The sequence below is a fragment of the Pipistrellus kuhlii genome, unplaced genomic scaffold, assembly GCF_014108245.1.
Source record: "Pipistrellus kuhlii isolate mPipKuh1 unplaced genomic scaffold, mPipKuh1.p scaffold_m20_p_2, whole genome shotgun sequence".
NCBI classification, from domain to species: domain Eukaryota; kingdom Metazoa; phylum Chordata; class Mammalia; order Chiroptera; family Vespertilionidae; genus Pipistrellus; species Pipistrellus kuhlii.
In genome coordinates, this window is record NW_023425515.1 from 78,199,812 (window position 1) to 78,214,240 (window position 14,429).

Sequence of the window (14,429 nt, forward strand, 5' to 3'; positions counted from 1 at the left end):
TCATGACATCCTCATGGAATGACTATTAACCCCATTTTAGTAAGAAACAATTTTAAAGTATTTTAATCAACATATCAAAGTATTTCCAGAAATATTTATCTTCACTGTAGTTATTCTAGCACTGAGATACTTAGTTTACAATCAATTTATGATCAAAGCATTTCAATACATCTAGCAAAAAAATAAGTTGAATTATTATAATCTTCATGAATAGGGGAAATGTTCATAGCAATTAACAACTCAGAGAAATAATAATCAGATTTTTTTTTCTAATACTGTCCTCTTTTATTATGTAGGTTTTTAAAAATATATATTTTGTTGAATTTTTTTACAAAGAAGGGAGAGGGATAGAGAGTTAAAAACATCGATGAGAAAGAAACATTGATTAGCTGCCTCCTGCACACCCCTAGTGGGGATGTGCCCAAAACTAAGGTATGTGCCCTTGACCAGAATCGAACCTGGTACTCTTCAGTCGCCAGGCCAACACTCTATCCACTGAGCCAAACCGGTCAGAGCAATCAGCCTGTTTCTTGAAATATTTTTAACACTATGGCGTAATGAAAGACTACTTTTTCATCCATGATTCTGAGTACATCTAGTTACTATTTTTCCCCTTTGTATAACTTTTAGACTTTTTCATCCATGATTCTGAGTACATCCAGTTAATATTTTTACCCTTTGCACAACTTTTCATAAACAATTCACTTTACAATTATTTGCCAATTTATTTGTAATTCTAATCTGCCTTTCAGTAGAAATTGAAATCTGGATTCAAATTACAGTTGGTCTACCTACCGGAAATGAAGACAAGTTCAACAATGAGACTTGCATAACAGGACCTATCTGAAGGCCTTAAGACTTAGTAGGCCCCTCAATAAAAATTAATTTCCCCTTCCTTTCATCCTCAGAGTAAATTAAATATAAATTAAGAGCCAATTTAAGGATTTGTTGAGAGTGTACTAATAAGAGTTAAGGGAGGATGTGACAGGGGCAGTTAGTGGACATTAATTACACCACGTAACTATTTGGAAATTAACACAGTCTCCCAAATCCATCATCACACAAATCAGTTTAAGGTGAAAGGACTATTTATTCCCTTAGTCTGACATTTTATAATTCTAGTTCTGGTATTGTTCCTTAAGTAGAGAAGTATATCCTCAAATGCATTGAATGGATGCATAATTTATCACTTATATTACCTATTGTATTCTGTTTTATTTTCCCTTGTGGTAAAAGATACAGAACCTCCCTTTCACCCATACAACTAACTGCCCAAGACATTTTTATTCAGATTTCTTTCTAAAAGGAGAAATATAAATTGGAGCCTTTCTCTTCATTGTACAAGACTGTGAGTATAAATCATATATTTCATTAACTGTCACCTACTCAAGTGCATATTATCCATTTTATGGATTACTCACAATTAAGTCATTCACTAAGTTACTTAATATTACCTTAAGTTACTTAATATTACCTTACCCTTAGTAAATATTAGGAAACCAAATGTTAAAAAGAAAAAAAACAACAATCTTTGGCTTTAGATTACATAATCAATTTCTTCCCTTGGTAGCATATAAAACAGAACTACTATACTGTCAGAATTTATTAATCAATGCATAAAATTAAACTTAACATAGATAATCTTTTATTCAAAAAAAAAAAAAAAAAAAAACCTTCACAAAGCTCACCTGCAGGGTGGATCCAAGACAGGAGCCTAAGAACAGATCTATTGCTAATCTAGAATATTATAAAATATGTAAGGTTTCATGTAAAAATTGGTAGCATAAAAGTATGTCAGCCTAACTTAACTCATAATTTAGCAATGTAAAAAACAAAGTTTAAGTTCTTCCTGTTTAGTTTTATTTCCTTGTATATTTAGTTGGTATTGGAGTTTTTTAAAATAGCCAACTTCATTTGTACCTAAAGTAATTTAATCTCACTGTACAGACACTGTATTTCACAGGCTAAATTTATTCATCTGTTCTTAAAACTGATTTCAAGAAATATAATAAGAGTAGTTAGAAATTTTCCAAAAATGTTCTGGCCCTCAAATAAAATTTCAATGCAATTTCAGCAATTAAGGGTTATTTGATCAAGCAAATTAAAGCTAAAGGTAACCAAACCAACTTGCTTATTAATGATACCAAACGGAAAGCAGGCCCAGCCGGTGCTGCACAGTGGGTGAGCACTGGCCTATGAACGTGGAGGTCACTGTTGGATTCCTGGTCAGGCACATGCCTAGGTTGCAGGCTTTCTCCCTAGTGTGAGGCATGCAGGAGGCAGCTGATCAATGATTCTCATCACTGATGTTTCTATCACTCTCTTCCTCTCCTTTCTCTCTGAAATCAAAAATATATATTTTTAAAAAGCAAAACAGGAAATAGAAAGATTTTCAGCCTATGAATATAATAAAAATATCAATCATAACCTAATTTTCAGAAGTTTAAAATTCCTGTAGATACAAAGTCTACCGATAACATGGTTTCCAGATGTAAAACATATAGAAAATAGGTACTGAAAAGACACCAAACCTCTAAATCCAGTGAATGCCAATACCAAAATAAAATAAATAAGAAAAATACATTTTCAAGAAAGTCACTAAACAGAGAGCAATGCCAAAGAAAACACACACACCCTTTATACCAAGACAGTTTCCACCTTCTTATTTATAAGGAGTAAAATAAAAATCAAAAGACAATTTAAAGCATTAAAAACTTGCCTGAAAATTTCAATTTCATCCTTTTCCTTTCAATGCTTAGAAAGGCAGAAAATCAAATTTCAGCAAATATGATACTTACTTCCTGTTAACTTTATTTTCTACTTGTTACCAGAATGAAATAGCTAACTTTAATTAATATGTAAAGTATCCAAACCCTTTACCTATTTACTCATTTAATTACTACCCTTATTTCTTAGAAGAAAAGTATGGAATAGAGATTAGTAACTTGACCAAGGTAACAACTAGGAAGTGGTGGAGCCATGATTTGAACTGTATACATCTAAGATAATGAGCAAATTAAAAAAAAAAAAAAAAAAAAAAGAGTAAAACTTTCTGGCCAAAACAGTTTGCAAAACAGGATTGTTGTGAATGAGAACAAAATGCTTATAAGTATATGTAGAAGTGAACGTAAATTACACAACTTTATCCCAGTAGACAAATACTTTGGTGCTATCACATTTGATTATGGTCAAACACTTTAAACTACATCACACCATGGTGACAGTCCAACGAGTAAATAATTTGTTGCCACTGTTCTGTTCGGTCGAGGAAAGGGGATAAGAAAGGAAAAGATGACAATCACACTGTCTTAGCCCCATCTCCCTCCCCCAAAAAGTAAACCACCGCGGGTGGCTGAGCGCCTAAGCCCACAGGGCTGCCCGGGTGGGTCTCCGGGAGGGATGACAGGACCGGCAGAGGGGGAGGGGTGGCGGTGACAGGAGAGGGGGCGGCAGGGACCAGGCGAGCCCCGATCTCCGAAAAAGGGGGACCGCAGGGGGGGGAACAAGGGAAGGCAGGAAATGTTGCCAGGGATTCCAAAAGAAGTGAGAAGGAACTGGGTAGGAAACACAAGAAGGCGGGACCCTCGGGCAGAAAGGGGTCTGTTTGGAGAAGGGGAGGCATGTCAGGACCGCAGAGCGCTCCTGCCAGGGCCCCTCCGCCCCCGACAAACTCTCACTTTTCCGCCCCCCCCCCCCCCGGCCGCGGGTCAAGCCGTCTCCTCCCCGCCCCCCACCCCGAGCCGGGGAGGTGGAGGGAGAGCTTCCCCCTCACTCTCCTTGTCGGGCTGGTGCAGCGAGCAACGGGCGCAGCCCCGATCCCAGGACCAGGAGGCCGGGAGGCGCAGGGAGGCCCAGGTCCCGGTGACAAGTCCGAGCGGCCGGCGGGCGCCTCACCTGACAGAAGCGGCGGCAGTAATCCCGGCTGCTGATCCCGACGACGCCGCCGCCGCAGCTGCTGTCGCCGGTGCCGTCGTTGCCGTCGCCCGCAACTCTCAGCCCCGCAGGGCCCGGCGGGGACTCCACAATGGCCACGAGCTCTTCTCCGAGGCGTTCGGCCTCTTGATCGCTCTCTTCCTCCGCCATGAGGCTCTCGCCGCCCAGCGCGTACCAGCCCCTGCGCCGCCGCCGCCGCCGCCGTAGCAGCCTCGGCTAACCTCCTCCTCTTCTAGTTCCCTCCCCTTCTCCCCGCCCCTGGTGGACGGAGGCCTCGCGTCTGGCTCTACTTCCGGCTCCGCCCACCCACGCCCCCAGTCCTCAATGGAGAAAGCTGGCCGCCAATCAAGCGCACGCCCGCCTTTCTTCTACCATTGGTCAGAGCAGCCGTCTGTTCGATAGGTCCGCTGCCGATTGGTCGCCGCTGCTCGGCGGTTGCTGGGGACCGCCTACGAGTTTTGCCCATAGGCGGTGCAGGAGGACGGGGCGCGGTGGGGGACACGGCGGCCGCCGCGGGGCTTGACCGGGCTACGGCGGCGGCGGCGGCGGCGGCGGCAACGGCGAGAAGTCCTTTTCTCCCCTCACCCCCTTGCTCCGTCTTCTCTTCCTCCTCCTCCTCTTTCCGGCCGGCTTTCGTGCACTTCCCCTAGAGGCCGCCCGGATCCTACGGTAACGAGAGGCTGGGGAGGCCGAGGGCGGGCCCGGCCGTTGGTGCAGGCTGTGGGCCCGGGGCCTGCGAACGGGGAGCCGGGGGCGGAGCCGGGGCTCCTTGTCGGCGGATGGAAGGGGGAGGAGACGGGAAGCCTTGACAGCGGCCGCCCCGTCAGGCCCCACCGCCTCCTCCCCGGAGACTGCCGCCAACTAGGCTGTCTGTCTGGTGGCGGGGCCCGGGCCGGCCGCTGGGGCTCGGCCCTGCCCAGCTAGCGGGGCCGGGCGGCGGGCGCCGGCGCGGGAGGAGGGCGTCTAGACGGCGAGAACGCCCCGCGCCGCCTCGCCCTCGCCCTCCGGAACCGGGGCCCGGGGCGCGCGGAGGGGCCCGAGCGGGCGGGCCGCGGGGCGGAGAGCGGGCGGAGGGGCGCTCGGGTAAACGTCGGGATCGGGGTCTGTGGGGCAGAGTTTCCTAAAGAGAAAGGTTGTAAAGATGCCTGCATGGTGGCAGTGGATGTTCCTGTTCACATTTTCACCCACCCTTCTTTTTCTCCCGACCCCTGTTTTTCCTCCCCGTTTGTTTTGTGTGTTACAGTGAAGGCATGACTTCCCAGCATCTCAGGGAGTGCAGGGTGCGAACCCAGAAACTATTTTCCCACCACCACTTGTTGAAAAACTGATTGTGAAAGCAGTCTCGGGTTTGAAGCAACGGAAAGTGCCAGGATTTCATGCATCTCTGGTTTTGCGCTGGGACTCCTCACTACTAAGTATCAAGACTAAAAAAAAACTGGCAACTAATCAGGTAAACATTGAGATTTGAAAACGACTTTTATTTTGCTCTAGTAAGTGATTTGCTGCTTTTGTTTTGTTAGCTTAATCCCTGCTCTTCTTACTTCCGCGTTTAAAATATCTTTACCTTCTTTTGAAAACACTTTTGTTCTTCAGGTCTGAAACTCAGGAAGAGTTTGCTTTTGCAGTAACATAAACAAATGTTGGGTAGATGTTTGCTTTTGCAGTAACATAAACAAATTTTGGAAGAAAGATTTAGGCATTACTGGGCACAGATATTTAATGTTTTTAATAACTAGTTTAGAGCCATTAATAATTGGAACTGATTTGCTATAGGTGTATAAAATATAAATCATTAACAAAGTACACACGTATAATGGTAATTTACTGTTTGTTGGGCGGGAATCATATCTGCCTTGAAAACCTTTAGCCAGCACAATATTTGGCACATGAAAGCTATACATTAAACACATTTTAATAGAAAATTTGCATTAACCCTATTAAAACCTAAATTTTATCATGCTTTCCAGAATTTCTGTGAAACATTAAGGCCTTCTCTGAGTTTATGTCCATAGGTGTCTAATACGTTGGCAATTTAAAGTTATTTTGAGATAGTTTTCATATTACTCAGCTATGAGTTCTCTAGCATGGATTAACACTATTATTTCTGATTACACTTATAAAGAAAGCATAGTTCCTATCATATATCTATAGAACAGAATTCTATCTTCAATTCTATCAAGTTCATTTGAGTTTCTTATATCTAGGTTAATGTAATAGCTTAACCCAAAGGCATATGGCCTCCGGAAACAGTCTCCACCAATAATATTTGTTCCGTGTCTCAAGCTTTCAGTGCCACTGCTTTTGGCAATGATCATGCAGGTTTGTAATTAGGATAAATTTAGAAATTTTTAAGCTGCTTCTGAGATTAGTATTTGAAAAAATAGTGAAGGTAATCATTTACTTATTCCATCAACAAGTTGTGATTGAATATCTGTCATGTACTAGGCACTGTGTTAATGATTTTTGGTTTTGTTCTAGCTGACTAATAAATAAAATAAATATTAATAGATGTAAATATTAGTCTTTAATGGAAAAACGGTAAAAAAATGTTAGAAAAAGCACTTTTTATATATCTTGTTCATCACCTTTTGGAATTAATACATTAATTCTTTGAATTCTATTTTTGCTTTAAAATTTAATATTGTTTCTGATGTTACTTGTGTTTGGTCTGCTTTTTTAACTTAGGGTGTACTTTTTTTTCTTTGCGTAGTTGTAGAAACTATATTTATCTTCATATACAATTACGCCAGTTATATCCCCCTGTTTGAACAAACTTTGTTTGCAATTCCCAATGGTTGGTTCTTAAAATCAGTTGCCCCAGAACTGTTGAAGGAAAAGAAGCTCTTTTAAACTTAAATACATATCTAAATTGGATAAAATTAATATAATACCCTAAATATTGACCTGTGATTAGGTTTTTCTAAAAGATAGTGACAAAATATATTAATATTTATTTTAAAAAAAAATAAAGAAAAGGAAAAAAAAAGCCGAAACCGGCATTGGTCTGCGGACTGAAGGGTCCCAGGTTTGATTCCAGTCAAGGGCATGTACATTGGTTGTGGGCACATCCCCAGTAGGGGGTGTGCAGGAGGCAGCTGGTCGATGTTTCTAGCTTTCTATCCCTCTCCCTTCCTCTCTATGGAAAATCAATAAAATATATTTTAAAAAATAAATAATTAAATAAAAATAGAAGATAGTGACATCTGAGATAGGTGTAATTCTTTTTTCATAGTTTAAATTTATTGTATTTCATCAAATTCCAAGAATGGATATAGTTGTTACTAGTAATGGGTACACAATCTATTAATTTAAGTTTTCTGAAATCTATAAATCGTAAAGTTTATGTTTTTCTTGTTAACTGCTTCCCAAATGAACTGTTGTTATAACACGTATGTTTTTTCTTGTCTTGAAAGAACCTTATTCAAAGTCAAAATGGAAAGATTTGTAGTGACATCACCCCCTGCTCGAAACCGTTCTAAGACTGCATTGTATGTGACTCCCCTGGATCGAGTCACTGAGTTTGGAGGTGAGCTTCACGAAGATGGAGGAAAACTCTTCTGCACTTCTTGCAATGTGGTTCTGAATCATGTTCGCAAGTCTGCCATTAGTGACCACCTCAAGTCAAAGACTCATACCAAGAGGAAGGCAGAATTTGAAGAGCAGAATGTGAGAAAGAAGCAAAGGCCCCTAACTGCATCTCTTCAGTGCAACAGCACTGCACAAACAGAGAAAGTCAGTGTTATCCAGGACTTTGTGAAAATGTGCCTGGAAGCCAACATCCCACTTGAGAAGGCTGATCACCCAGCCGTCCGTGCTTTCCTGTCTCGCCATGTGAAGAATGGAGGCTCCATACCTAAGTCAGACCAGCTGAGGAGAGCATATCTGCCTGACGGATATGAGAATGAGAATCAGCTCCTCAACTCACAAGATTGTTGACCAGAAGGTTACCATCATTGTGATCAAGATTAAATAATGTGGAGTGTTAAAGTTATGTATTGATTATATGGTTCATTTTTATATTTATTTCGTTTAAAAATCATGTGATGCAGAATAGTTTTTCAATGTGTATATAGTTGCAAGCAAAAACAAAACGAAAATTTCACCATAAAACTTACTTTTAATTTTAGTCACCAATGGTGTAAAACAAAGCTTAAGGTTTAGAGTGTGCTAAACCTGATGGCTATCTTTCAAGTTGAAGGTTTTTCTCCTGAAATAGTTGTGTGTGGAAGAACTGCCCTGCTCTTTTACGCTATCGCCATGTATGATTATTCCTTGTGAGAGTTCTTACTTACTTGGATTGAAGACTAGCCTAGGAAATTGAAGCTGCTGCCAGGCAACACCACTCATAGTAACGTAAAGGAACTCTTTCTGATTAGAGGATCCTCCTCAAAATGGAAGCGATGGTGGTAAACTGTTCTTGTATATTCAGATCCCTAGCAGAAAATGACTGTTTATTTCAAACTATGCTTTATTTTGTATATGATGTAGTTACCTTAGCTATCCTTCAGTTCCTCGCTGTGTTTTTCCCCCTTTTTAAAGGCTTATTGTTATATTTAGTAACAGCTTCAAGTGACCAAAAGACTAAAATCTTTTAATGTCAGTGCCAAAAGCCATAGGGAATTTTGCCGTGACAAAATTTTAGTCTCTTAACATAAAGACAACATTTTTGAACCATCTTGACTTTGTAAGCTTTTTTTTTTTTTTTTAATATCTTGGTGCTAAAGACACCAAGATTGTCATTTTAATTTTAACAGGTAGACACTTTATTATTGAGTTTTCTGTTTTTATAGAAAACTAGTAATTTTTTGCTGACAGATCAGAAAACAAGGAAATTACTTTCTATACATTAATTTTTCCATATGGTTTTATAAGAGTTTAGTTGGGATAAGTAGACAAGAAACAAATTTACTTTCACTTTTATGTGCTTTGCCTCTGGTGGTAAAAGGTTTTTAAATGGATGGTAAACATTGTCTAAAAATACAAGATTTTTGTGTATCCTATACAACTCTTTGGGTGACAAAATAATCAGTTCTGTTAGAGGTCAACCACGTTCAGGAAATGATCTCTATCTGAACCTCACTATCTTTTAAGGTTATCAGAGACCCAAATTATATATATTTTTTAAAAACTAAACAGTTGAAAACTTGGAGTATAGCTTTAAAAAAAAAAAAATCTTAAATTCTTTGAAAGCATTCAAGTTAAAATACTTATAAAATATATTTCTATTACAAAGCACTGACAAATGATCCCTATGTTAACAGCAATTATTATATTTAAGGTTATTTTATCACAAATCTTTATTTAAAAAAGAAAAGCCAAAGTGAGTAAAAACAAGGTTTTAGACTATATTTTTCAGAAACAACTTGCCATGTCTAAATTTCTTTTACAGACTTAAATTCCTAGTTCAGGTGGTCAAAGTATCCATCTGATTTTAGATTTGATGTGGATTTTTTTGTTTGTTTGTTTGTTTTATTTAAAATAAGCCTGCCACCCAAAAAAAAAGTAGCCTGTCAAAATTTGAATACCAATTTCCCTTATATTATATTAAAGTAGCACAATAAATTCCTAGAGAAGTGCTCTCATTGATAAAGCACATACATGAGAAGACCATTAGCAAAACATAACCAAAATGTACTTTGTTTTTAGTTCCTCTAGTACAGAATTTGCAGGCAACCATGTTTAATTTGAATTATCTATAATAGTAAAAAGTCTTAAGAAGCTGGAAAATAATTGAGTTTTATAATGCTATCTTCAGAATACAGAAATGAGGTTAGATATGCAATCATTCTAATATTTCAAAATTCCATGATTCAGACTGCTTCCTATTGTTTTGGGTATTAATTTGCATTTAGAGCAAATCTATAGTGGCAGAACAGCTATAAGTAGCCATAAACTATAAACTGGATTACATTCCACTGGAAAAAAACACCAATAATTCACATTTGAGTTTATAGTAGTTACTACAGATTTGATGATCATTTAGGTAGCATATAAATGTATTTCACCAGGCTCCAAACTATTCCCACACACATATCTAGGGGCATAATCCATCCTTTGCTATGATTATATCATGTCCTTAGGAGCGTTTTTCATCCTTTTGTGGAGGTTTCATTGTTTCTTGATTATACAACTTTGTTCCCTGAGTCTGGTTAACCTTGTCTCATAGTTAAATAGATAAAGCAGAATGATTGTTTTAACCTGCTGAAACATACAATTCTGTGAAACCATGGTTGGCATATGTTAACAAATGAGAATATCTAAGAGGCATATACTGCTGTCAAGGTGTAGTGGACATGTGTTCTGAAATTTTAAATCTTAACTATATAGTGTTAGTGTGATACTATACTATTTGGGGAAATAGCATTTTCTATTTTATAAGTTGTATGCATAAACATAAGATATGTAATATTTCATTTATAAACTGCCTTCAACACATGCTTACCTGTTAATAGTATTTTCTTAAAATATAGTAGTATGTCTTCCAAAATTTCACTTTATGCTTACAGTAAATAGTTCCTAGCTAGTTAAAATGTTAACTTCCTTGTTGGTTTCTTTTGATTCTATGGGGCATATAGCAAGCCTGAAGGACATTGTAATCATTTCTTACAGGGTGAAAATCTAGAAAGATTCTGTATGAGAGCCTAAATAGTTACTTTAATCATTATCATCTTTGGGTTAGACTTTTTTTTTTTTTCTTTTTAAACAAATGCTACTTCCAGGTAATGCATTTGGCCCTACTGAATTTTCAGGGAACAAAAAACTTTAAAGAAAAAGTTCTGTATCTTAGAATTGTAACCAATTAAGTATTGGCTTGGGATTATTCTGAAGTATTTATTGCTTAAAAACTATTGAAAGTAACAGTTGGCAAGAACTCTAAGCAGAAAGTTCCATGTTAAAACTTTTGCCTGAAAGAATTTGTATGTGAGAGTTAATGGAAAATACATTTAAACAAAATAAATTTAAAGTGGCTATAAAAGGAAGCCACAGAAAATCATTTGGTGCTTAGTCTTTGTAAGGGCTCTACCTGGTTTGAGTTGCCCCAATTGCTTTTAAATGAGTGCTTATCATCATTAAATAGAAGATTCATTCTATAATTTCATTGAAAATACTTGCTGAAAATAAATTGCTTTAGCATCTGGTCAGCACTGATTAAAATGTGAATAGTGAAGTGGCTATCTTAAACCTTGGTTTATCTGAATCCATATTGTCATAGAATTCTGAGGTAAATACAATTCTTACCTAGTGGTATTCTACTTGTATCCAGAATACTGTATTCATTAAAATTTACTGTGTTCATTTTTGTATCCCTATGCTTTTTTTTTTTTCTCCTTTATGCATGTATTGGTATAAATGTCGCTTTTAAAGTTTTGTCTCTGTGACTTTTAGAAATAAATTTCAAAGAATTTGTTTCAGAAATTTTTGAAAGCACAATTTTTTTGAGTGAATAACATTTAATAATTCCAAAAGAACAGAATTTTACTAAATGAATTTTATCTTTGTAGGGTTATTCATTCATATGCCTAATATAAAAGCATATATTCTGTCAAGCAATCACATTATAAATATAATAGAAATTACATAGGTAATCACTAATAAAAGAGAAACATGAAAATTGACCATCCTTCTGCTATACCCACCAACTAATCAGGAGTGAGTATGCAAATTACCACAAGATGGTGGTGGCCACAGCTGGAGGGAGTAGGAGGCTTGTGGCTTGTGTTCCCAATGATGGAAGAAGCCAAGCTTCCTACCCAGCCTTCCCTGGCCTCTGGTCAAGGAGGGGCTGGGGGTCTGTGTAGCCAGGGGGCTTGGCTAGCCTGAAAACTGCCATCAGCCCCTCACAAGGCTAGCCAAGACCCCACCCCCACCCCCAGTGTGGACCCTTACTCCATGAGGCCATGGCCAGCCTGAAAACCTCCACAGGCCCATCATCCAGGCCACCGCATGCCCCAAGGCACCCTTCAGGGCAAACCAGCCAGCCTCCACCTGTGCACCAGGCCTCTATACTAATAAAAGGGTAATAAGCTAATTAGACTGAAGACTTTCCAGGAGATCTTCCAGACATTCTTCTGGACAAAGCCATGGTGGTGGGGTTGAGGTAGAGGTGGTTAGAGGCCAAGAAGGGAGGGCAGTTGGTGATCAGGCCGGGGGGGGGGGGGGGGGGGGGGGGGGGGGGGGGCGGGGGTGAGGTTGGTGCAGTTAGGGGTGAGCAGACCAGCCAGGGAGCCAGTTAGGGACAAGCAGGTGGTCAGTGGAGATCAGTTGGAGGTGATCAGGATGGGGGGAGGGGGGGCACAGTTTGGAGTGAGCAGGCCAGCGGAGGGGAGTGGGGGGCATTTGGGGGCGAGCAGGCTGGCGGCAGGAGGCAGTTGGGGGTGAATAGGCTGACAGGCAGAGTGGTTAGGGGCAATCAGGCAGGCAGGCATTTGAGCAGTGAGGAGCCAGTGGTCCCAGGTTGCGAGAAGTATGTCTGACTGCCAGTTTAGGCCCGATCCCTGTAAACTGCAGTCGGACATCCTTTAAGGGGTCCCAGATTGGAGAGGGTCAGGCTGGGCTGAGGGACGAACCCCCCCCTTCCATGCAAGAATTTTGTGCACCAGCCACTAGTATTTAAATAAGCTTAATCATAAGTTTTATTGGCTTTCAGAAAGATTTGCTATATCATTATTTGACAATAAGTGCAAAAAAGTATTGAAAATTGCCTTGCATTTTAGTAGCATTATGTAGTTTTAGGGCTATCTACTTTCATTTATCAGTTTAGCTTCTATTTACCTCTATTTGGGGGAAAAAACTATATATATATATATATATATATATATATATATATATATATATATATATATATATATATTTGGCTAATATGCAAGGTGTCCCCTTGGGAGTTCGACCAGGAGACTGGAAGTTTGGTCCCTTACTATGATGTGCACTGACCTCCAGGGGGTGGTGCAGAATGAAGGAAGGCCCCCGCTGGCAGCTGGAAGGCCTGGATCAGCTTTGATTGTCGGTCAGGCCTAAGGATGCTACCTATGCATGAATTTCATGCACCAGGCTTCTAGTAAATATATAAAGTGATTAACTTATTTTTTTCCTGGAATCAAATTGTAGAAAAGACTTTAAATGTCTGTTTCCAACTTAACATCTCTAAACCATTAGACTTGTCTTCATTTTTCCTAAAGAATCTCAGAATCTTTATTAAATGTAAACCAATTGAATGTATGTGCCTCTGGGTCTCATAACAGTTTTTTTTTGTTTTTTGGGTTTTTTTTTTCCTGTGTAAATTGAGTTGCGTATACACCTGTAATATGGTATATTATGTTGCAAAGATGCTTCTGGGATGAGAATAGCTAACAGCTCTGTGAGATCTAAAACTGAAAAATAGATTAGGTCTGACTTATGACATACATTTGATATGTATGGCATGACTTTCATCAGATTGCCTTTCCAGTAAGTTACATGATTTAAATTGTTTTATATGCATACTATTTAGAGTGAATGCTGTTTATTTCTTGTTTAAGGGTTGGAATCATACTTTAAAAGCCCTTGTATTTGACTTCTTGGTTAAATTTGAAAAATATGCAATCAACTAGTATTTATTGAGTACCTATTATGTCCCCACTCTAGCCAGTGGGAACATAATGCCGATGGTCTTGATCCAGCATCTAGAAGGGTTCAGGAAACCTGGCGAAGAGGGTGTGCATAAATTAAATAAGAGTTCAGAGATGAAACATAATTTTGGAAAGCACTTGGGGGGCAGGGGAGCCTGGCTAAAGAAACTAAGTCCTCCTAGCCTCAGGACCCCTTTCTTTTTATTGACACAATTTGTTCTAAGGCAAGGTGGAGATATACACATCAAAGAGTAGGGATAGGTACAGAATCCATTGTCAGATGGAAGAATTACATCCAGCTGTTCAGGTGTTTGGCCAGGAAGAGGCAATAACATGTATTAAGATGCCCTCAGCTGTCTGGCAGCAAACAATTAATGCATCCTTTTCAGGTTTGGGGAAATGCCTTTAGCCAGTCCCAACAGGCAATAACATATGTGACTCAGCCCTTGTTGAGTCTCCAAGTTCCACCAACCTTTCAATGAAACTCAAAATTATGACATTCTGGAATTGGCTTCTAGCAGGGACACATCACAGAAAATTTAAAAATCCCTTTAATTCTAGTGATGGTTCATTGTCATAAGATGGAGGAAGAGGTGCACTTCTTTTTACTAAGCAATTTCTTAAGCATTCCTCCTGAGTTGTCACAGGTTTAATCTGGCTTCTCAAAGTCTTGGGGGGGGGGAAAAAAAAAAAACAACAAGATTGAAAATATGCAGATTAAGTGGTCCACATATTGCAGTCTATGCAATCCATAAAATATCAATTTCCAATCCTAGCTCAGGCCTTCAGACGTAGGAGTCCCAGGTTCAATTTTTGTTAAGGGCACATGCCTGAGTTATGGGCTCAATCCCCAGTGTAAGGTGTGTAGGAGGCTTTCTCATCACTGATGTT

General features: G+C 39.6%; 2 protein-coding genes across 5 annotated transcripts in view; one reads left to right on the plus strand and one right to left on the minus strand.

Moving 5' to 3' along the window:
* ZNF654 (zinc finger protein 654) overlaps positions 1-4,267 on the minus strand; it is a 91,191-nt gene extending 86,924 nt beyond the window's left edge. For all 3 annotated transcript variants that reach the window (XM_036446912.2, XM_036446911.2, XM_036446910.2), the window contains exon 1: positions 3,895-4,267. In XM_036446912.2, the coding sequence (XP_036302805.1) occupies positions 3,895-4,083 (189 nt within the window). In that variant the 5' untranslated portion in view covers positions 4,084-4,267. The remainder of the gene's footprint in view (positions 1-3,894) is intronic.
* A 172-nt stretch (positions 4,268-4,439) lies between these two features.
* Positions 4,440-11,229, plus strand: CGGBP1 (CGG triplet repeat binding protein 1). Of its 2 annotated transcripts, none has more exons than XM_036446917.2 (3): positions 4,440-4,602; positions 5,177-5,383; positions 7,347-11,229. In XM_036446917.2, the coding sequence occupies exon 3, from the start codon at positions 7,366-7,368 to the stop codon at positions 7,867-7,869; it is 504 nt and encodes a 167-aa protein (XP_036302810.1). In that variant the 5' UTR covers positions 4,440-4,602; positions 5,177-5,383; positions 7,347-7,365; the 3' UTR covers positions 7,870-11,229. The 2 variants fall into 2 exon arrangements, with proteins under 2 accessions (XP_036302810.1, XP_036302809.1); XM_036446916.2 differs by having other exon boundaries at positions 5,177-5,344.
* Positions 11,230-14,429: the final 3,200 nt, after the last annotated feature.

Coding starts and splice junctions, on each gene's coding strand:
- CGGBP1 (XM_036446917.2), top strand. CDS start 7,366: ATGGAAAGATTTGTAGTGACATCACCCCCTGCTCGAAACCGTTCTAAG.